General features: G+C 40.4%; 1 protein-coding gene across 1 annotated transcript in view; it reads left to right on the forward strand.

Moving 5' to 3' along the window:
* Nucleotides 1-24,571, forward strand: part of fat2 (FAT atypical cadherin 2) — a 162,928-nt gene that overhangs the window by 112,333 nt on the left and 26,024 nt on the right. The window contains exons 21-23 of the mRNA XM_041797927.1: nucleotides 169-369; nucleotides 3,801-3,958; nucleotides 21,435-21,882. Coding sequence (XP_041653861.1) covers nucleotides 169-369; nucleotides 3,801-3,958; nucleotides 21,435-21,882 — 807 coding nt within the window. The remainder of the gene's footprint in view (nucleotides 1-168; nucleotides 370-3,800; nucleotides 3,959-21,434; nucleotides 21,883-24,571) is intronic.

The following is a 24,571-nucleotide window of genomic DNA, read 5'->3' on the forward strand; positions in this document are numbered from 1 at the left end:
ATCAAAGAGTGAATTCTTTGAATGGTAGGTGATCTTCAATCAATGAAGTCTGTTTGAAAAAAATAACGTTGGCAGCCGTTACATTGGACACAAAGTGAGTCAGGTAATCTCTGTGAGATGAAGAGTCTCTTTGAATATGCTCTCTGAAAGTCCAACTCTTTGATGCAGGTATTATATCAGATATGGAGGACTCTCTGGGCCTCAGCATCCTCAGGGTGAGCCACAACGGGTGTCTGGGTACGGGCTGCCCGCCTCGAGGCTGCAGAAACGCTGTCCGACTGAAAGGAGAAAGACTGAGCCATTTCACCACGGCTAGAGCCGGTTACATCACCCCGCAACACACCTGGGAGAGCATCTGCCCCTGTAACGGTACGTCTGTCTGTGTGAGATATGCTTCGGAGAGATGCTAATGAGGGGGGGTATGTGCTTATTGAGTGAACCAAGGAGGGAGCGGCGGCCTTTTATCAGCAGAAAGAAGATTCAGCGAGACACCCTAACACAGAGCTCATCAGCCTCCTGTGTTCTAAAGAGCAGGGAGAGTCTGCAGCCGCACACGCAACAGCAGCATCCTCCTCCTGCCTCTCTGACAATTGATCTTGTTCAAAACCGCCACGTTGAATTAGAAAACGAGCCGTACGTGAGCTCCTGCAGAGTCAACTCGCTCAACTCAGTTAACATCCACACGGAGCAGAGAGTGCACGCTGTCCTCCGCTGACATCTCCTCTCACCGTGGGCGTTGTTGTGCAACATGAAACCACACAGAGGTTTAAGTGAGGTTAACGCAGGTTTACATCCACCTACGTACATGTGTACTGCTTCTTCTCCTGTCACAGGAACAAATCACAAACTCAGGTTTTTATTTCTTTATCATTTATGGACATTCATCAAATACAATTCTATTATTAGAAAATACCAGAAAATTGGAATTTAAGATAAAATATGTACAAAATTACCTCTGTAAAGTTCTTTTACTTCTTCCAATCTGTTCGCTTGTTATAATCTCACTTCACTCATTTTAAGTTAAACTCACTATCCTCATTATAGCTGCTGTTACATACTTGATAATTCAGTCTGAATCTATGTCCTCATACAGAGCACCAGATGTTGGCTGCATCTCCCTGCTGCCACAGCTCTGTCTTTATTTATAAGTTTTACCTCAAGAAACCTCTTTACAAGTGACTTGGTTCATTATACAGCCAAGCTGAGATGGGGAAAATCCACAATTAAAGCGTTTTGTACAAACAAGGTGAGTTTCTCCATGCCAATGCTAAACTGGGCTTTTACTTTGAAAAGCATGAACCGGAATCGTAATGTATTGTGTTCATCTTGTCTGTAACATATTCTTCCAGTGTGGAAGCAGAAAGTTTGGACTTTTGGTCTTCCGCCGGCTCTTGAAGAAACTCATGGCCAAATAGTGATTAAGATACAGGATTTTTTTTTTCATCCTATGTTCTGATAGAAATTAATTTAATTCAATACTAATATGGATAGAGGTCAGACTTAAAGGTCACATATTTTACCCTTTTAAGGCAAGTTTATATCGGTCTTAGAGGTCCCCAAAACATGTCTGTGAAGTGTGTCGCTGAAAAAACACTCCAGTATTGGATTTTTGCATGTCTAAAAACTCCTCTGTTTCAGCCCTGCTCAGAATGAGCCATGTCTGTGGCTTTAAATGTTATTGAGCTGTCTGACTCCGCTCATGTCTCCACCCCTCTCAGGAAATGGATGTGGTTCTCTTGATCTGAGAGGAGGATCAGGAGAGGAGGGCGGAACTTTCTTCCAAGCGGGGAGGGCCAACCGAACCTGGGGGAAGGGGCTAACTCCCCACATGACATCACAAGGGGAAAATCTGAGAACAGCTTGTCTCAGCACACATTTTCTGAAAAGTGTGTGTGTGTGTGGGGGGGGGGGGGGGGGGGGGGGGGTTGTGGTCAGGCCAGGGGCACATATTTTTGTTAGAAAAGCCTGAAAAACTCTATTTTGCATAATATGGGACCTTTTAAACTTCAGTCCTCTAAACACAAAATTGAATATTTTAGGATGATAAAATTATCAACTTTAAAGTGCAATGAATTATAAAGAATAAAGTCCTTTTTGAAAACTTCTTGAACTTATTAGTCTGAACTGCAGTTCTTTACAGCTGATGTAGTTAGATTTTTAAAGTTAAAATAACGGTTTAATGTCGATAATTCACTTTTTAAGTTCATATCTGCTGATACCAATATCAATATATCGTCTATTCCTATTGAATGAACATTCTACTGTTGTGAGCATAGCTAACTTCTACAGCAAGGTAAATACGACTCTGCGTATCATTTTCCTTTCTATTTTTGCCAAGAGCCACGCATGGCTCCTGTAAAAATTGGCAAGCCCCCTATTCTCTACATTCTCTGTGGGTGAGATGTATGAGGCGCATGAAACACAACCTTCACATGCCCAGCCTGAAAAGGGCTTTCGAGTCACAGTTTCCACTTCAAGTCATGTGGACGTGATATGACCAAAGTAAAACTTCAGAGCTGAAGCTGGTAATTCTGGCACTGCAGCGCTGGCCTTGTTTCAGTGGTGAGCTTGTTCAGGGCGGAAGTTTAGCTAAGATGCTAACATGAGCAAGCACAAACAGACCCAAATATTCAACACTTTTCATTGTCGCAACTCATTTCTTGTTACCACTGAATCCACAGCCCATTATATTCTTAGTGCGTACAAACCTAACATGTTGTTACCTAAGCATGGGTTTGCAGAGGATGTAAATACACTCTTGCAGCTTTTCAGAACAACCAGATTAAATGCTCAATAAGAGCATCAGCTCTGTGTGGTGTTCCCCTCTGTTGGCTGGTTTGACTCGAATAAAGATCCATCTCCCATCACCTGGTTCACATTAAGACCTCACTCTTAGAGAAACCATACCATTGTACTTTCAGGAAACCTGATGAAGGTGTCTGTGTGTGCCAGAGAACAAAGGCCCTTTTCCCTCTTTTTAATTTTTAGAAAAACAGTTAATAAAGACAAAAAACGTCTCCCATATTTAACAGAAATCCCTCAGAACAGAGTGAATGTGGGTCCTCAGTGAGCCTCTGTTACAGCTGACAGAACATCTGAAGTGTTGTGAAGCGGCGCCACCTCATCCTCACTATTTCGTGTTGGCATTCCTGTGAGGATTAGTGGTACAAGGACTGAAAAAGACAGCTATGCAGGGGCTCTCCAGTATATAACCTCATTATCGGCTTGTTAAGAGTCTTCTTCCCTCTGGAACATCTTCAGAGCGTGTTATCACCTCCATATTTTGACTGTATCAGATAACTCTTTGGTCCGGGCAGACTCTGGGGTTTGGTGATAAGGTGATGTGTGAGGATGAAAGATGAGCTAGAAATACACAAAATACCTGTGGAGTGGTTTCACAAGCAGCATTGGACAAAAGTTTGTGCTACAATGTAGGAAGTAAAACAATATTTATGCTATTATATCTCTTTTAATAAGAAAAAATGAACAGTGTAACTGCATGTGAAACTGTCATCGACCCTGTCTGGGTCTTTGTTCTCCTCTCTGAGTCAAGAGCTTCATCAGAATCTAGTTTTTAAGTTTCACTAAAATAGTTGAAAGTCAAGTGTTTCTTTAGTTTTTCATTTTGCCTCTGCATGTGGCCTCTTTGCAATTATATTAGTCATCACATTTTAAGATGATATCAGGCACTAGGCTGTTAAAGCTCTGTGAATGAGTCATGTTTTTCAGTTAATTCTCGATGATTCATCACCAGGCTGCCAGGTTCACAGCTCTATCTCTATTTAATGTGTCTGTTTCAGAGTCAGCAGTAAGGTTTGATGGGAAATCCTACCTGAAATACCTCCACAGGATGGACGAGGACAACCAGGAATTCAGACTGGCGCTGAGGTTTAAGACTTCACAGAAACAAGGCCTCATCGTGTCAACCAACAGCACCAAGGACTGGGGAACGTTACAGGTATTTATCTCTCTGTCGCTGCATTTAGAGACAAAAATAGATGATGGGATATACAATGAAAATAAAAAGACAAGAAAACTCAGTAGTCAGTGCAAAAAATATCCTTTTAGTGCCCTTTAGATCTTGGCAGAGTAGCAGTGTACAGAACACAGTGGACGTGTTTTCGCTGTAAGCCAGTTAGCCATGGATGGGTGATGGATGGATAGGTCTATAGGTAAGTAGGTACTATACAGGATGACTCTTTTTGAAGAGAAAGCTCGACTTCAAGGCATGTAACTGCTGACTAATTTCATAGTTGCCTAGGTGCTGAGTGTTGAGGCGATTTGATGTCTAACTGCATATTTTTTTGCACAATTACTTCATGGCTCTTTTGAGGTAATGTGCCTTTTAAAAAATGAGTTACATACACAACAAATATTATGAGAGTTTGGCCCAAATTACTGTATAAGTGGAAGAAGAGACAGAGATGAAAAGGAGAGGAAAGATGTGAGAAGGAGAGAAGAGATCCAGTGTTTTAGGGAAAAGTTGAAGTGAGAGAAAAAAATAAATAAGAGAAAAATCCCAGCTTGGCTGGCACTTTGAACTGTTAACATAAATGTCAAAAACATTTTTTCAGTCAGGAACATTCTCATCATACATTTACTTATTTTATTGCAAAATTGATATTCAGTTTAACTCAGCGGAGAAGGTTTGGTTCAGAAAATTCTCTCTGGGTTAGTCAAGCATGCTTTGACTTTCAATGGAGAACATAGCAAGAACCCCCATGTGGATAGATACATTTATTACAGTGTGTACTGAATATAAAAAATAGTTCAGAAGCATCCCAGCCTCCTACTTTACAGCTTTATGCTGTAAAGTAGGAGGCTGGGATGGAGGCGGTGAAGCTATATGCTATATAGGAGGAGGCTGGGGTGGAGGAGGAGAAGCTTTATGCTATAAAGGAGGAGGCTGGGTGGAAGAGGGGAAGCTTTATGCTATAAAAGAGGGGGCTGGGGTGGGGGAAGGAAAGCTTTATGCTATAAAAGAGGGGGCTGGGGTGGAGGAGGTGAAGCTTTATGCTATAAAGGGGGAGGCTGGGGTGGAGGAAGGGAAGCTTTATGCTATAAAGGGGGAGGCTGGTGTGGAGGAGGTGAAGCTTTATGCTATAAAGGAGGAGGCTGGGGTGGAGGAGGTGAAGCTTTATGCAATAAAGGGGGAGGCTGGTGTGGAGGAGGTGAAGCTTTATGCTTTAAAGGAGGAGGCTAGGGTGGAGGAGGTGAAGCTTTATGCTATAAAGGAGGAGGCTGGGGTGGAGGAGGGGAAGCTTTATGCTTTAAAGGAGGAGGCTGGGGTGGAGGAGGTGAAGCTTTATGCTATAAAGGAGGAGGCTGGGGTGGAGGAGGGGAAGCTTTTCCAGCTGTAGCAGCGTGGTGCATCAGCAGTGATGCAAGCAGGGATTAGTGAGAAGGATGTCAACATTTTTCACAACATTCAACACTTTTATTTGCAGCTTTGAGGGTAAAGTGCTCCAAAAGTTTTGAAGTTTTAGGACAGGACAGTGTTGCATCAGCAATCACCCTTATGCTATGTTTTGTTTCCGAGTGGCACCACTATTTCTGATTTGCATATGCAGCTGTCAGCAAAGATAGTAAAGAAGGTGAGATGGTTCACTCCTGATCAATCTCTTTTTACAGGTTTTTCTGGATGTCTTTTCCATCATTTCCAAAACATTAAACTACACTGAAAGTAATGTTAGAAGAAGAAACTGTTCACAGTTACATGTGAATGTTATAATGAGATGCTATCGTAGCAATGGTGGCTTGCACTCTGATGAGAAGGAGAAGCTATAAGCACTATCCAAGCCTGGAAGTTACTTTCCAGATCATTCTGACTCTACATGAGCAGCATTGTTACTTAATCTATCTGTGATTAATTTTCATGTCAAGTTTAACCTCTTAAGACCCTGGATCCACATATGAAGACATTACATTTGGCTTTCTATACTAATCATTTTTGGTATTAGAATTGATGTCATTATTGTCCAAAATGTCCATTCAAGTTTAAGGTATTTGCTTGGAATGCTGGGATAATCTGTTTGGATATTTTAGGGAATTTGCCTGGAAGTTATCAAATTATGTTTATGGAAATTGAGAGTGTACATTTGTATTTTTGGAGGGTTTCATGGCTTTGAATTGCTTTCATTTTTTTTTGCATTTTCATGGTAATATGGGGAAATAATTACAAAATTTGGGGGGAATTGGATTGGGAATTTGGGGTTCATGATTGTCCTTTGAATTTTTTAGCATTTTTCTTAGAAAATGTTAAGGGGTTTGGGTTGTTTCCATCATTTTCATGGAATTTTGGAGTGTTTTTGAAAATTTCTAGAATTTGCCAATAAATTTAAGTGGGAAATTACTTTCAAATATGAGACATTTGCTTGCAATTTTTAGGAATGCATAGATTTTTGGGGAAATTTTAATTGGAATTTTCAGGCTTTTTGAGGAATTTTCACTGAAAGATTTGAGGACTATCTAAAGAAATATTGTGGTACTTTTCATGAGATACTTTAAAGATATGTTTGAGAACTTTCAAAGACTTTCTTTTTTAAATTATGGAATTTCTGGGGGTTTTGGAAAGGAAAATTTCAAAAAAATTATTGTTCAACGACAAGACTGATATTTTAACTTATCAGACAGTATTTATCCCAAATAAGTGGGAGAAAAAAAAAATCTCCAAACAAAGGCTCGGATCTCAGGAGGTTAAGATTTCTTAGTAATCCAGTCATAGCTGCCTGTGTTTTCATGGCAAATTGAAGCTGCTAATAGCTATCTTAGCACAAGTTTTACACCAGCATAGGCCAGTATCACACCTTATAAAGCCCCACTATAAACCTAACTCTGATAAAGTTCACTAAATTGTTAAACCTCTCTCCACCTCAACTGGCTAAAAGATTAAAATGCCGCTTTTACTTTATTGCATCAGTAATAATAATCCAATCTACACACACAGACACTGCCTGTGGATAACAAGGTAGCAGTGAAGCATAAAAACCCCCAAATCAGATTGAGTTTGTACATTTTCACTCCTCTGTTTTCAGCTCATTAAGTCATGCCGTTACTGTCGGTTTGTTTGCGTCAGTGTGTCGGCCTCAAGCATTTCTGCAGCATTCATTTAAAAGTGGTTCAAGGACAGGGAGAAGAAAAGCCATGTATGTGTTTGCTCTGCTCACATGAAAGAAATCTCTCGTCATTGTCTGCCGCATGGAAATGTCACAACAGCTCAGGATGATAAAACACAAAGCAGCAGTGCAATTACAACTAAATGAAGAGGAAAATCATTTCCATTCATTGGAAGGAAGAGTAAATATTTGTTGTATTCTCCCATGAGCCTGCACGTAATTTATTTTGCTCTTGGAGTGCTTCTGCAGTGGGCCGATTAAATCTCCCCCTAATTTTCAGGTGCCGTTAGTGTAATGTTGTTTGATGCTAATTTACTATGAGAATGATAAAATCTGCAAGCGGCTGATTTAATCTGCGGGTGTTCTCAGAGGGGAACGCGGGCATTGAGCAAAGCTTTTCAATCCAAAATGTTTCCAGCTTTGATTCACAAACACTGCTGGGTGTTCACTTCAACCGTGCCCACTGATATCATCTCAAATGTCAATATTTTATTAGCTACTTGGTGCCGGCAGTCGTGTTATCAGCGCAGGTGTCACAGTTTTTGAAATATGTGATATCTGGCAAGCTGCTCGTCTTACATTTTGAGTCTAATCTGTTTGTCCTTTTCTGTGTTTACTGCAAACAGCCATCCTGTAATGTGAATCTGGGTCAACACTGACAGCAACACAGCACCTGTTGACACCCTCAGACTCGGAGAATAAATTCAACTTCAGGGCTGTTAGAGCTGACATCATTGCAAAAGTAAAGATACAGCAAGTCAATAGTGGCAGTGAACATTTTTAATACTTCAGTCTTACTTATTTGCAGTTATTAACTAGCACTTACGCTGTTATGTATTTGGTGGTGTGGCTGCTCTTGGATCCCCCTGTCTGTCCACAAGCCTACGTGGATAGCATCAAGCAGGAACAGCACACATTCCTACTCTTCCTGTGCCAATAAGGAAAGCCTGAGGAAGGGAGAGTAGCAGAAAAACCCCAGAGCAGAGCAGGTGTCAGTGACAACACAATGACATTGATAAAGTCAGAAGCAGAATAAAGCTCAGGAACTTTACCCCTAGCCATAGAGACTGACAGGTTTAATGCCATTCCAGAGGGAGACAGAGTGTGTTTGTTGTGTAACTTTGGTGAAACTGAGACTGAGATTAATTTTCTGTTTTACTGTCCAATTTATGATTACTTAAATGATTTACTTTTTAGGAGAATGTCCTTGATTAATGCTGACTTTTTCTGGTTTGATGACTATGAAAAACTTGAGTTCTGTTTCAGAAAAGGAACCTTTGCTATAGCAGATTTTATCTGCAAGGCCTGGGAGAAAAGGCGGAGTGTATGGTCAAGTTTTTTGGGCCTTTTCATGCCTTTATTAGATAGCGGAGGACAGTGGATAGATTCAGAAGCAGGGATGAGAAAGGGGAGAGACATGCGGGGAAATGGCCACAGGCCAGAAACGAACCCCAGCCGCCTGCTGTACATTGTGTGCACCACAAACCGCTCGACAATCTGCGCGCATCAGTAAAAGTTCTGTAATGTAAGTCTACACTTTTCGATACAGCATTTATTTTTTCTTTGAACTAATCTATCAGACAAAAATAAAAAAATAATGTAAATGTAAAGTATTTTAATACACAATGAATAGTTAAATAGATTAGAATAATTTGATGTAAATACTGACATACTTTATCATTTGGGGGTACGTACCAGCGGTTGTTTCAGTTTTACTCTCCTTCATTGATGTGGATTATATAATGATAAAAACAAGAAATAAGCCTGGCAAATATCTCAAGTGGCTGTAAATATACCTGGGTGGATAACCAAAGTATCCTATATGTGTGGAAAAGACTGTAAAAAGTCCAATCAGCAACCACCAGGACAAGTTTGGCATCCACCGTTTACCGTGTAAACTAAAGTTCTAGCATTGCACTCCAGTGACGTCAGAGACAAAGCAGTGCGCACCGTGTTGCCATAAGCCCCAAATCTGTTTTTGCTGGCTTACCTTTACCATGGAAGAATTTTTTCAAAACATGAATTTTCAGTGACCTAAAATGCTGTTTGCATGTTTGCAAAAACCCCAAACTGCCAGGAAAACAACTCAGTGTTACAATGTCATTTTGCAGATGCCTTTATCCAAAGCGACTTACATCTGGGACAGGTGTTCCTGGAGTTAAGGACCTTATCCAAGGGCCCACAATGGATACTTACGCTCTAACTGGGACCCCTGATATCCCATACCACAGTCAACAATTGAAACCACTGAACTATCCAGCCGTAAATTATTATTCATTAAATGCCATCCTTGAGAAGGACAAGGACAGCAACAGATGAAGCTAAGAAAACAAAAAAGAGACTGACTGACCAGTGACTATGGTGTAACATTTGGCTGTATTACTATGGGTGTCATCTTTGGCTCATGTTTAGCATGCATGGGTGCAGAAAGTTACATAAGCTATAACACATCAGTGATAAAAACAGGTAAAAAGCCCGATTCCTCTAGCTTTTTATATTCTGGTGAAGAAAGAGCTGAACTGAAAAGCTATTGATTCTGTAATTTCTCTTTGTTCTAGTTCATGTGAACTCTGAGCAGTGGTCAGATGATGGAGATCATGGATGCTAACTGATTTAGTTTAATCTGAAGGGGCTACTGGTCTAAGTTTTACATATAGGATGAGGAGCTTGGACATCAGGGCAGAGGTCAGAGTACAGACATTGCTAATGTACATCTGAAGGAGCCAGCTGAGGTAGTTTGGGCACCTTACTGGGATGCTTCTTGGTTGTTTCCTTTCAAGGTCTTACATTTGGGTCACCCAGATTTTGCTTACATATATTACATATGTAGAAGCTCTTTAACCCAAATGATATTTTTGATGCTGAAATATAATTGTTATCCATGAATTTTCAAATTTACTGATTTCAAAAAAAACTGAAAAATAGTAAAGCGCATTAATATTTCTTGATTAATCTGTCAAATTATAGTTATTTACTTTCATTCCTGAACAGAAAAATGAGTTTTAGCGGTTGAATGTTATGCTTGATTAATTTCTGTCTTCTCAGAGAAGCCCAGTGAGCTAGCTCAAATTTGGGTGAATTTAGTTTGAAATTCCTCATTCCTGTTCAAAATGGTAAAACATGGAGAGTTCACTGAAAATGAAAGAGTCTGCATTAAAGCACTTCATGATGCTGGATGGTCTCATTGCTTGTAAACTAATTTTATTGTATTCAGTATGCATTGTCATAAATGTGTCTTATCTATTTGGGAGTTTGCACTCCCATGCTGCTTGACCAACCCAGGGAGCATCTTTTGCCAAGTAAAAATGTATATACAGTTTTTATTTGCTTTTGCATTCTGACTGAACTTAAACTTCTTCACCATCTCATCCAACATTTTTTAGTCAGTGTTCTACTTGCTGTTCTTTAGAATGTAAAAACATGGGTTTAGTTCTGTTTGCATGTAGAGGAAAGTTGCATGTTTCTCCATCTGTGTGGTTCAGTGCAGTAAGATGATAAGCTAATTTTGAACAATCTCACACACACTGTATGAGAACATATTCTGGATGAAACTGAAATAGGGGGATAGAGGAAGTTTGTCAGCTCCTATCATCTCCGTTTAAACTTCTATCTTTTGTGACAGCATTGACATTTAAGTCTAGAGTCCCTCTTTACCATGAATCACCAACCGTGCCTCATCCTGGGCCTTTTCATATTTTCTGTGCTGACGTAAAAAGCCAGCATGAGAGCCGGAGAGCTTGTTTAAAGTTAGTGTTTTTTCCCTCTAAGCCCTGCTGCTTCTCTCTTGCCAAATCTTGCAGATGATCACACGTTAGAGCTCGTCGTGCATGCCTGTCCTTTATCTCGGTGTGGCAGATTGTTTCATGTGTTTGTGTGCTAAATGCCTGATTGAATATCAGAGGCATTGGAAAATTCCCACCCCGCACACACTTAAAAGTTCCACATCAGATTATTTATCCACGTCTGGTTTATTATTCCCTGGTTTCCCGGCGTAATCAGCTCATCTATGCCCTTTTAACTCCAGTTATGACGACTGCCGGCTCTGAACGCAGCACGTGAGCCACATGTTGCCCTTTTCCCTTGAAATGCACGTCAAGGGAGACTTCTGCTGGAGCCATGATGTGAAAACATGCCATCTCCAGTATGTATTGACATGCTTTTTCAGAACTGTCGAGGGAATTTAAGATTCATAACGGTGCTACAATACAAGGACTATTGTACTGGATTAAACAAGCAGGTTGAAAGAGAATAATCAATTGTTGTATTCTTTGAGAGACATGAATAATTCTCTGAACAGATAAGAAAAAAATCAGCTTGATAAGGACTTGAAATACATAGAGATGCTTTCCCTTGTGGGCGCTTCTCATTTGTGTGACACTGGTGTGCACTCCAGCAGAATATTCAATCAATTTGATTCTCGGAGAACTTCAAAAGTGGCATTCAGCCTTTCCCAAGGTCCGACCTCCTGGGTTTTGGTTCTCATGCAAGAATGGGTCCCTGCCTGATTCATTGTGAGCAGAAATGGCTTCAAAAGGAATTCCTGAACGTGGTCATCTGAGCAGTCCCTCGCCTGGTTTTTGTGATGACTTCGGAGAAACTTCCTGGAGATAAAAGCTGCTATTTATGCGCATCGTTCCTCTCGGGACATGAGCTTCCGAGCATCCCAGCGGCTTCTTTTAACCACCAAATCTCATCAGTATGCTCAGTCTAGAGCTCTTTGAGAGAGAAAAAAAGAAAAAGTAAATAAGTTCAGACCTATTTGCTGCTGCTAATTCTCTTTTATGTCTGCACACATCGCACTCCAAGCCATCACCTTTGAAATGGAAATTGCAGCTGCTTGAATGGAAAGCCGCTGTGGCAAATGGAGCAGAAGAAGTAAAGGTGACTTGTCAGTGGAAGAAAACAGCGTCCCTGATGAGGAGTGACAGCTCAGACCTGACAGCGGAGCGGTTTGTGGACTCGTCGGTGAACAAAGATGTAAAAGCTCTCCGCTGTGGAGTTGCTGGCTGATTCCTCGTGCTCTTGTAGCTACGCAAACTGATTGACTTTCATGTCAGGCTTTTATCTTACCAGCAAAAGGAAGGTGTTCGGTGTCTTGATCAAGAACACGACTAAGAGAATAAAACATGTGACCTTTCACTGTGGATGGGCTGTATTGACGAGACATCCTGCTTACAAAGTAGATTAATGCTGATCTGTGACAGCTGTAGTCAGGTTTTATTTGTTGCCTCACTTGTTGAAAGCTCTATTGACATCAGTTTTCGTCTGTGATTTTATTCCATCCAGAATCAGGGTAAAATAAAAACAAAAAATCTAATTAAAGCGTTTCATCAAGGTGACAGTCCAATAAGTCTTGTTTCTTTGGTATTGATTGTCTGAGCTCTGCTGGAGGGCAATTCTTCCAAAGAACATTTCTTCTTTTGGTGTTTAGTTGGTGTTTGAGAGTGTTGTCTTCCATGTTTGTTGGACCGGGTGAAGACATGGTGGCTGGATGTGTATATTTTATTCTCCTACTTATAAAACCATTCACTGAGCTCTTTTGAAGGGGGGCATGGTCATCCTTGAGACCACCATCATGATGAACCTTGGTCAGAAGTTTAACTGTGGTTATAGCTTAATAAGGTTGGTAAAAGTGATGTCTATCCCAGTCTATAAGCAGCACAGGAAGTACTGATCTGTTAGAAGTGTGTCTGACTCGTCTACAGTAGGTGGCGATATGTTCCCTTTCAGCCAGAAACTACTGCACTTTCTTCCAATTTAACATGCATAACCTGACTCACCTCAGACTGTTTCACATTTCCCCTGGCTTAGTATTTATTTCACATGCATTGAATGTGTTTGGGAGGGGTAGAACTTTTTTTTTTTTTTTTTTTCACCAATTCCACCTGCCATATTCATTTCAAGCCATTCTGAGCAACAAAATCTAATCTTCATTGCCCAAGATTTACATTTTTGTTATTAAAAAGTGGAGCCACTTGGTAAATCAAACCAAGTGAAAAAAGGCTGTCAACAAACATCTTAAGTCATAGTTTTAGTCGACGAAATTAACACTGCCTCTTACTTGTTTATCCTCTTGAAGCTAGCCGTTATGCCTTCCCACTGACGCTGTTGAGACCTCTGAATCCCTTGGGGCAGCATTTTCAGCAAGCCTGGAACTCGTGACTTTTGGGGACTTTAAGTTTTAGATCCACACCAATGCACGCAACATTGAATGTCTTTTTATCCATATAATCGAATTACCACTAGCTCGAATGCTAACGTGAATGCTAACCACCATATTGTGTACTCTTTGTGAGGGTCTGTCAGCCAGTTGCATGCTGTTCTATAATCACATCATGCTGCCTGGATAGAACATAATGTAGAGAGATAGAGAGAGCCTGTGATGCAGCCCCCTTTGTTATTTTAATATTTAGGAGTAAAACTCAGTAATCAGCAGAAAAACATCTTTAGGGTCACAGAGATGCTATACATTATGATTCTGTTTTTTGAGTCAGAAATCGGTTTGAAATAATTTGCTACTTTGCACAGTGAGTCCAGAAAGTTCTCACTGGTATCGGATCAGTACTCAGTATTGGCCGATACCCAACACCTTGGTATCGAAAGCGTATTGGAAAGGAAAAAAACGGTATCCAGACATCCCTAGTTCCGACTATCTGTCCAGTTTTTAATGCATTTGGCAGTTCTTAACCCAGTTTTAGAAGTTTCAGGAATCTCCTTAGAGGGTTTCTTTGCTTGATGCCTGCCAACAATTGGACCCTTCTGAAAAAGATTAACATCTTTTCTACGACCACAGGATGTGTCTTTTGACATGGCTGTTTAACCCTTAGATGCATAAGTGGGGTCAAAAATGACCCCAGCTGTTGTTTTTTGCGATACCTTTGCTATTTAAATTTTTTATTGTTTAATCTTCCATGTATTCCTCAAATAGGTTGTCTTTGACATGAGGCCATTTGGATTTGTATATAATTGTTATATTTTTTGAGTAATTGCATTTTTTTGTATCAGTACCACACTTTTCCATACATGGAGTCAAAAATGACCCCAAGCATTTTCTATAGAAGTTCAAAGGTTAACCCTAGGAACCTTTGATTTTTATCAACTGTGACCGTCAGGTATACATTTACTGTCGATCCTCACATCAATTCCATAAAACCAGGATTTTCAAAGGTTAAAAAAAAATCAAAATCAAAGTTTATAATGGTAAAAATATTAGATTAAATTTGAAATCATGATTTTAAAAATGTAAGATAAAATATTAAATTATGATTCTAATAGGTAAAATATAGGATTAAAAGTGAAAGTAAGGTTTTAAAGGTCAAAATATGACTTAATATTTAAAACTGAGACTCTATAATCTCAAAATATGACATAAAAACTAAGAATTATGGGTTAAAAAAGTCCAAATTTGAGATAAAATTCAAAATCATGAATTGAAAAGGTCAAAATATGACTTAATATTTAATGTTGTGAAATTTAAAGGTCAATATATGAAATAAAAGCCAAAATCATGAATTTATGCCCTGAACACAACTTATTTTTTTCCCACATTCCTGACTTTTTATCTAATTATTTTTACTTTTTCTACATTTTATGACAAGGATATTTTAAATAATCAAGGCTAAGTTTACGTTTTTATACTGGAGGAAATCTGCAGACCTTACACTGGGCCAGGTAGAACTGGACCAGGTCTTGAGTTTGACAACTCTGTGTTAGTGTCAGCCTCTAGTTAATGACATTTATGGACCTGGTTCTGATCATTGAAAAGATTTAGTTATCAATAACATGCATCATTGGTGGTTAAACAGTTTGAAATACCTCTGAACAGTTCATCATTTCCTGTAGTTTATGAAAATGATTCAATAATGTAGTATCAAACCAAATCTTATTATTTTACTAATCATTCTCCTGTTGGGATCATTTTTGGATGTTTACTTTTTTTTACCTTTCTCAAAGCTGTTTTGTGATAAAATGTAAATAAAATTGATAAATGAACATGTCAAACGTTAAATAATTATTTTGTTGACCAAAATGTAATAAAAATAATCATCTTTAACCAAAATGAAAGAAATTTCTTCAGTTTTTTCAGTCATTTTTGACCCCACTCATGGAAGAGTGTAGGTATTGGTGGGTCATGCATCTAAGGGTTACGAAGCTACTCACTGCATTGGTTAGGGTTAAATAACTCATTGCCAGCTGACACATAATCATCCATTATCCAATGGGAGACTCTTACCCACAGTATTTGATAAGTAAAATTCAGGTGAATACAGACCAAACTTGAGGTCAGTCTGCAGCAATTAATAACTTGGTTCATGATTTAGACCAGAGAAAATGAACTAAAGGTGTGCAAATGCACACAGACTAAAAAGTTTGTTGGTCAGAAGAACTGCTGCTGAGCTCTCTATTGCTGTTACAACTTCAGGGCTGGTATGGACACTTTTACACAACAATAATGAAAACTCTATGATCGAAAACTCTTTTGGCTTCAGTTAGAGCGTTGTCCTGACAACTGGTGTTAGGTCTGAATAATTCATCAGTTTACATATTTATATATATATATATATATATCACAGGTTTGCTCTGAACAGATATTGGAGTGTAAGTTGTGATGAGCCCCGCCTCCTTCATGCTGTGTTTGTGTGTCACCGTGTGCACACATATGAGCAGAATACTCAAGTGTGGCGGGCGTTGTTGAATATCAAGCTATGCCCGGCAGTATTAGAGCTCCCTGCAGGACGCTCGCAGCGTTAGCACTGAGGGTCTGTGATTTATGGAGTCATGAAGTACTGATGCTGTAGCACTCCGGTCCCTGTGGACTGTGACTTGACACGATGCCCGCGCTACATCGACTGTGCTGATACCGTAAAATCCTCAGTGCGTCGAAGTGTGCTATCTCTCTTAAAATATCCACCATAAATCACACCACTAGTCACACCGACTCATGTAAAATAGATTAAAAGACAAGCGACAGGCACCTCCGATGTCTCAAGGATTTCACTTGTTCCTCTGCCAGCGCTTCAGCATCTTCCCGTGATACGCCAAAGCCCTCATCGCCCTCCCCTCTCGGTGCGCAATCATTGATCCATGTGAGGAATTTCTCAGGTCTGCCCTTCCAAAATGAATCATTCCTGCTCATTCATTTATTCCTCTGTGTTTTTCATCATCCCAGCTACAGGGGATTAAACAGAATCCTCTGGTAGGGACAGAAAGCAAAGTAGCATCAAAATCCCGCAGAGCCGAGTGCTGAGCGACCTGCTCATGCTTCACTTTTAAAAAAGAACAGAAAAAACTTCAAGATAGAAAATAAATCAGCAAAAAAGAGAGAAAAAATCTTCTTGCAGCCATTACAGACGTGCACCAGCATCAATAATGCATCACGGCTTTGCAATTTGCAAAATACACACTCCATGTGTATATTTAATAAAGGAGATATGAGGAGTCTTCTGTTACATAAAGAAAACATGAATAGATAAAAAGCTGCTGGCTTGTTAGTTTGTGGGACCGCTGAGCGAGCAGAAATGTTGAAAGGAGCTCGCTGATGTTGATGAAATGCTGAATAAATGTGTGTGACTGTGTGCTGTGTTGTTGTGTAGAGGGAACATCGGCAACATGAGGCGCTGACAGAAAAACAGACTTCAGTGTTCCCATAAAATACTTGTCAAAGAAAAGCACAGCCTTGTTCATCTGTGATGTGAGCTTTCTCCAGAGGCTGATGGGAGAAAATGACAGTTTTATCTGAAGAGCTCTGTTTGGAGTCCATCATGTGAATCTGCTGCTTTTCTTTTATTTACAGGTGGATGTATTTATCACTGTGGGATATTTAGACATGTCTGTAGACACACCAGGCAATTTCAGGCCTGATCTGGGGACCATGATAACACTAGTCATGACCGATCATTGGTCCAAGTGATACTACTGTGTCAAAATGATTATTTTACATCCCCAAACAGGTTGGACCCTCTGCAGTCTTCAGTTGTAAATATAATACTTGTGCAAGGAGGGAGGGAGGAGGGTAGTTAGGTAGAAAAGTAGGTAGGGTGGGAGATACTGTGGGTAGAAAGGTGGTTGGTAGGTAGGGAAAGAGGGAACTAGGTAGATACGTAGGTTGCTAGGTAGGTAGGTGGGTAGGTAGGTAGTTAGGTAGGTAGGTATGTAGATAGGTAGGTAGGTAGGTAGGTAGATATGTAGATAGGTAGGTAGGTAGGTAGTTAGGTAGGTAGGTAGGTAGGTAGGCAGGCAGGCAGGCAGGCAGGCAGGCAGGGAGGTAGGTAGGCAGGCAGGGAGGTAGGTAGGTAGGTAGGTAGGTAGATATGTAGATAGGTAGGTAGGTAGGTAGTTCGGTAGGTAGGTAGGTAGGTAGGCAGGCAGGCAGGCAGGCAGGCAGGCAGGCAGGGAGGTAGGTAGGTAGGTAGGTAGGTAGGTAGGTAGGTAGGTAGATATAGAAGGAGGTGGGGAAGTCGGGTGGTAGAGAGGAAGGAAAGGAATAGGTGTAGGTAGGAAGGTAGGTAGGTAGGTAGGTAGGTAGGTAGATATAGAAGGAGGTGGGGAAGTCGGGTGGTAGAGAGGAAGGAAAGGAATAGGTGTAGGTAGGAAGGTAGGTACATAGGTAGGTATGTTACTTTGCCCACTTGCCCTCATCACACCTTGTCTTTAAATGAGGACTCTATTCAATCAGAGCAGCCCTTCTTTAAATGTATTTGACTAAGAGTGTAACACCATTGTATTTAAACTCATTAATATGACCTCATACAGGAGAAAAGCTGTTAAAAAGTCATTACAGTATGTCTCAGCATGTTTTTAGCAGTGAGTGATTGTAGCAGCTTCACTTGTAGTCACGATGGGCATGTCTCAACATTTTATACTGGTATATGGGCTGCACTGGTATAGAGGGAACAGCTGACTCTTTAGATGAAAACACAACTCATACACCAAAAAGAAATAAGGATAACAGATACTGGAAGAATTAAGAAGGAAAAATGTCTTTATATTTTAATTTAAGCCCTAACTTCATGTTGAAAAAAGTATCTTAGTAACTGTTGAAATAAGTTATCTAAGTATGATACATCCTTTAGTCCCGGCTAAAAGAACCTCTGACGTTGTCTAACCTTCAGAAAACACTTGATCAATTCTTTGTGCTACTAATCACACAAGCAAAAAAAAATTGCTATAATTGAGCAAAGAAATCAATATAACAAACATCAGAACATGATACATAAACTACAGAGGAGTCTGAAATGCTTCTTTAAATGCCAACTGGGTGCAAACAGACGGCTGATGAGTGAGTCAGTTTAATCCAGACAAGAAAGTTTGTGTGAATTCCTCTGTGGTCTGCTCTTAATCGAACAGATATTTGACTTGTTTATTTCTTAATCAAAAGTTGTTGGCTTCATTAAACTGAATAATGTGTTAAGAAAAGAAGACTGCATTAGAGCCTCCCTGAAGGCAGACATCCATACTGAACATTTATTACTTTAAGGGAGTAAGCAGCTGGGCCACTGTGAGGGAACATTAAAACATTAGCAGTGGTAGACACATTTTAAACACTATTACCAAAGAGATTCTCAATCTGAATGGGATGAATAAAAAATATATTAAATTATGTTAAATAATAGTTATTGTAGGAGTGGGTTTAGTGACTTTGAAGCCCAAGGAAAAGACTCATTTGAGCAGTGGTGTGCATGGGGGGGGGGGGGGGGGTCTATCTACTGTGCTTTAATTTCTGAGTTGGGAGCCAAAACACATGCTAAAGTGCTCTCAAGAGCCAAAACGCGTGCTAAAGTGCCCTCGAGAGCCAAAACGCGTGCTAAAGTGCTTTCCTGGTTGGCAAAACACACTGAACTGCCCCCTTGGCTGGTTAAAACATGATAAACTGCCCACCTGGGTTGCAAAAAGGCGTGCTTAAGTACCCTCCTCATTGGCAAAACACACTAAACTGCCCTCTTGGGTAAGTCATTGCAACAGAAGTGTTGCAATGACTTTTATGTTGGGCCCTTTTTTGATCTATATAGAGCTAGAACTATATCTCACAGAACCAGTTTGGATTATCCAGTGCTAATATGGTGTTAAAATGCACTAGAATACATAAAATGGCATCTCCTTAATTGAAAGTGTTCTGGTATTTAACCCAAAATGTAAATGTTTGTTAATGTATTTAATAGTTCTGTACCCTTTAGAGGTACTCTGCTATGATTCAGGGTAGTTTGGGACTTATGCCTACAAGAACCACTAACTATTATTACTTTCTTTTTGAGAAGTTACTTGAGGGGCTTACTTCTTACCTTCATTCTACTTCTACTTTTTTAACAATGTGAAAGGACAGAAATGGTTTTTTTTTTGTTGTTGTTTTTTTTCCCCTGCAAGGACATGAAAGCTTTAACAAGTCACTTCTCTTACTATCTTGTATCTGGGGGTATGAAGAGGGACTGATCAGGCAGGGAGAGAGCAGCAACCTGATGCTGGATGAGTGGAGCTAAGGCTCATTTATGATCATGTTACGTACAAAAGTTGATTGTTAATTTTAGATGCCACATTCAACCAAAGTCCCACATGCTCAGGCACGTCTGTTACACTGGGATGGATGTTAAAATAATGAATCCACTAGAGGTCGCTGTCTCGGTCACTGTGTTCTTTTCTCTTCTTCTCTGAGTTCAGATGAGCTAACATCAAAAGCTACACATTCACCTATTTAAAACATACTCATAAAAACATTAATTCCTTCCAAAACATTAAACCTTTAATTGTGCCAATAAAAAAGTCCCAGAGACCAGGGACCCCCACTGCGCCTGAAGGTGGTTCAACATGGCCATCCACATTTAAGATAGTCATCTGCAGACAAGGTCATCCATAAGGGGTGTGTAGCGCCACATTATGTAATCACGCCACATTCTGTAATAACCCTAACCATAGGACTTAGTGTGGGCTCCAAGGTATGCTCTACCCAACTACCTTGCCCTAACTCTAACCACTTAGTGACTTATGCCTAAACCTAACCCCCCTTCAGGGCTTTAGACTAAACACCTAACCTTAACCCTAGGACTTAAGGTGGGCTCCAGGGTATACCCTACTACCTTGCCCTAACCCTAACTGCTTAGTGGCTTACAAAATGCATTGAAAATGAATTGAAAATGTATTACATTATTACATAACGTGGCATTATAGGGGGTAAAGGGTGAGCTTTCTGGGGCTCAGCCAAACTGGGAAACCATGCAGGTCAGCAAAATCATGGTCCATTATGAAGTTAGCTGTGATAACCATAATTTATATCTAACCTGATAAAATAAACAGTCTAATCAATGAAACAAATATCTTTTTTAATCATTTGTGTAATATTAAGCCGTCGTAAAAAATGTAAATCCCTTTTGTTAAAAAAAGTATTGAAAATGGGTTAATAATGGCAACAAGGTGGGAAAAAGTGGTGAAATTGGATTTTAAAAGTAGCAGATTTGGGTTAGAAGTGGCAACAGTTACATAAAAATGGCAAAAAAAAAATTAAGGCAAAAATTGGTTAAGATGGAAAAAATGGGCATAAAAAGTGGTAAAGGGGAGTTCAAAAGTGGTTGAAATAGGCAAGAATGTGTGGAACTCTGGTGAAAAAATTGGAACTGAATTGAAAAATCAATATAAACTGGTAAGAAAGAGTGAACTAAGAAAGAGAAAATGTGCAGATATTGGCAGAAATTGGTTAAACTGGCAAAAACTGGCATATCAGGAAGTGAAATGTGGGTAAAATGGGAAAAACTGGGTGTATAAAGTGGTAAAATTGGGTTTATAGTGGCAATAATGGGTCAACAGAGGTAACATTAGGCTTATGTGGCAAGAATTGGTTTAGAAGTGGCAAAAACAGGCAGAAAAAAGTGATGGAAAAGGTTTAAAACTGACAAAAATAGGTGTTAGATGGCAAAAATGTATTAACATTGATGGGAAAATGGATGAAAATGGGTTAATATTGGAGTAAAGTGGCAACAGTGTAATTTGAAAAATATTCTTAGTTTTTTTAGGGAATCAGGGGACCTCCTCTTAGTGTCTCACCCCAAGGTTGAGAACCACTGCCTTAGAGCATGAGACTCCAGACAATTGCCTACCTTTGGCAAATATTAAAACTTCCTATAAGTTTTAGAATAATCTGGACGTATAAACATAGAATTGGATGTCTCTGCAGTTCCTCCCACTGCTCAAGAACTTTGTTCAATCTTGAACAAACAGTCTATAACAGGAGGACTCTCTGGTTTTTGTAAATAAAATCACTTCCGTCCTATCAAATCTCTCTCTGACTTCTGAGTATTAACATGCTCCTAACTAATCCTTATCTTCTATCCTCAGCTGACAGACGGAGAGCTGCAGTTCAGGTACAGCTGTGGAAACTCTGCACCTGGTTCCTTACACATCAGATCAGCTCCAGCCTCAGACAGCCAGTGGCACAGCGTCCTGCTAGAGGTCAGCTCCTCTGCCCTGAGACTGACCCTGGACCAGCACCATCCAGCCTTCACCCCACTGACCGAGCCATGCAGGATGATGGGCTCCCACGGGGCGCTCCTCTTTGCTTCTCTCACTCAGGGCTCTGCTCCTGAGGGTGACCAGCATCCGTTCATCGGCTGCCTCGAGGGCCTGGAGCTCAGCGGGGAGCCAATAAGAGTGGGTGACTCTGAGGAGTGGACGGGGCCGGGGAGCAGGAGGGTGTTCGGGATTTATCAGTGCTGCAGCAAGGCCGGAGCCTGTGACAACAACCCGTGTCAGAACGGAGGAGTGTGTGAAGAGGACTCCAGCGGAGGTGGGTGCACTGATGATGTAGAGACCTATGCATAAGTTTTGCACAGAATGTGCCACAACCTCAGGTGCAAAAGGTCAGTCGTAATAAGAGAAGAACATATATAGGTAAAAATTTTAGGAAGAAAAAAAATCTGAAGTCTTTTTTACTCTTTAGAAAGGTTTTTTTAGTTTATAGCATGGACTCTTTACAAAGAGAGAATGACAGCCACACAAGGCCCACCCGTGTCATCCTAAACGTGTGCCATGTAACCACGTCTCTTGTTAGATTCTGGCATGGGACCTTTGTTACATTACATCCCCCTTTGCTCTCCCCTTCTGTTTCTTGGCAATCTTTCTGTCATCTATCAAAATAAAGGGAGAAAAGGATGAAAAAAAGGAACACAAACCCAGGCTGTTGTCTCCCAGATAAAACCCTCCCAAGATTAAAAGAAGTCCCAGGTTGCATCGAAACTGTTGCCATTCATCTTCTTTACCAAACACAGCCCGCTGTGTGTGCTCATTTTCTCCTCTAAGGCCACTTAAACACATGGAGGCTCATTTAATGAATCTTTGAAAAGTTTTAAATGGTTCATAAAGATATAAAGTTACCACACTATAAATTACAGCTAGATTAAAGCTGCAGGAACACAGTTAGAATCGGATAATGATGCATAATTTAAATCCAATCAGTGGTAAACATATGAGCACAAACACTACAACTTTGTAAGGTAACCAAAAAAGAAGGGGAAGTTTCGGCTCTCTGCTGTTTTATATCAAATCTGGGAACTTAAAGCCCAAAAAGACAGAAACAAAGGAGGGGATGTTGGAAATAAACACAGCTATCCCTTTATTTCTCCACATTTCTGCATCACTCTTCACCTTAATAAACTCAGAACAGGAAAGTTGGAACAATTCACCCCCTATACAGTGTGTGCTATTAAAAACAAGCCAAACGCTCTTTTGTGCCAGTCTGTAAACATGTTTACTTGTGCTGCACCAGTGGGCATTTTAAAATCATGTAGGGCTTTTTCAGCAGCCTCGTGTGAACAAATAAGGAACTGCGGTGGTTTTTAAAATGCTGTTAGCTTTATTTTTGACACCAGCAGTCAGGAACAGTACTAATAACTGGCCTCTTTTTCTGTCAAGACCTTTTGTCATTCTGCCTATTTGAAGGTCCTGTAATGATGATATTAACCATACAGAGCAGCTAGCTGGCAGCGCTAAACTAGAAAGTATTTTAAGCAGCATTTCGTAAAGATTTGTGTCCTCACAGAGAGATAACACACGTTTAAGGGAATGGAAAGTATTGACCGTCTATCTATTAAAAAGAATTCTATTAAAAGGGTGGTGAAGCCAGGGTGTTTTCTCTCTACAGCCCGCATATTCTAAGTTTTTCAACTCCAGCATGAAAGATTCTTCTGGCCTGATATTTTTATCAGACTCTCAGCCTTTTATGTGACTGCTTGCTTATTACCATTTTAGGTTATCACTAATTGGCCCAATGCATCAGTTCTTGTCAAAACACAAAAGATAAGAAATTGGTGTCGGAGGGCCTCGCAATGTCTTATTTTGAGCTTTTTCTCATGTCAGACAAAGGAGGATGTCTGCTGGCTCACCTTATTCTTTACTTAGAATAGCAGCTGATAAGCACACCTGCAATTTTGCAGATAAAAGAGCAGGAGCTTTAAAATAATATTATTCTCATGGGGCTCTGTGGGAACGTCTGCAGGCAGTATGTTCGAAAGAAGGTGGATATGTGAGCGAGCACAAAGCTGCAGATCATACAGATCTCTGTGCTTTAGAAGAAGCGTGTAAACAAACCAAGCATATAGCTGTTATCACAAACCCGCCGCCTGTTGGTTTTTCCTCACCAGTTAGGTCGCTGAACTGCATAATGTTGTACAACAAGTACGAAAGAGTGTGCTGTGCCCCGCAGACACAGGGCAGCGGGTTACAGCGGGGTATTACTTTTCTCAGGACCTTATTCATCATCACGTCAAACCACATTTCAGCTCGACTTCAGGCACAGTTGCGGAGCGCGATGCCAAACAACAAGTAAATATTATTTCCCCAAAGATCCTCCCAGGTCGAGCGAATGTAATCAGACAGGCAGCAAAACAATGGAGGCTGTGGATGTTTTTTTATTTACACGGCACAATAGGAAGTCTTCCCCCTGCTGTTTTACTGAAGCTTCGATTTGGTGTGCTTTCTGAGACGGTGTAAAGGGGATGTGAAGCAAAAGGGCATATGAAGACTGCAAGGTCTGGCTTGTTTTCTTCTCCCTATACTGACTTTAACAGGACTGTTAGAGTCTGGAAGCATGGTGACAAAAACATGTCAGTGAAAAATCTGGTTACTATCTGTAAAGAATTACAAGAACCTTAGACCCCGAAAGGTGGCAGGTAGTTAAGGCGCACTCACACTAGGCAATCTGTACCATGGCCAAGCATGTTTGACCCTAAAAGCTCCAGTTTTTTGACCAGTGTGAGTGCTCTGTACTGCACCCAAGCACAGTAAAACTCCTGGCTCTGGCAGGGATAAAGATAGTATGTATTGTCATGTAGGATTCATCTTGTAAGCACAATGTAGGATTCATCTTGCATGCACAAAGCTGATGGTGAATAATGTAGATGTAATGTATAACTGGTACTGCAGGTCCTATAGCAGGGGTCATCAAGTACATCTGCACAAGGGCCAGATTTAGTCTTGAC

This window comes from Cheilinus undulatus, linkage group 10, assembly GCF_018320785.1.
Source record: "Cheilinus undulatus linkage group 10, ASM1832078v1, whole genome shotgun sequence".
NCBI lineage: Eukaryota > Metazoa > Chordata > Actinopteri > Labriformes > Labridae > Cheilinus > Cheilinus undulatus.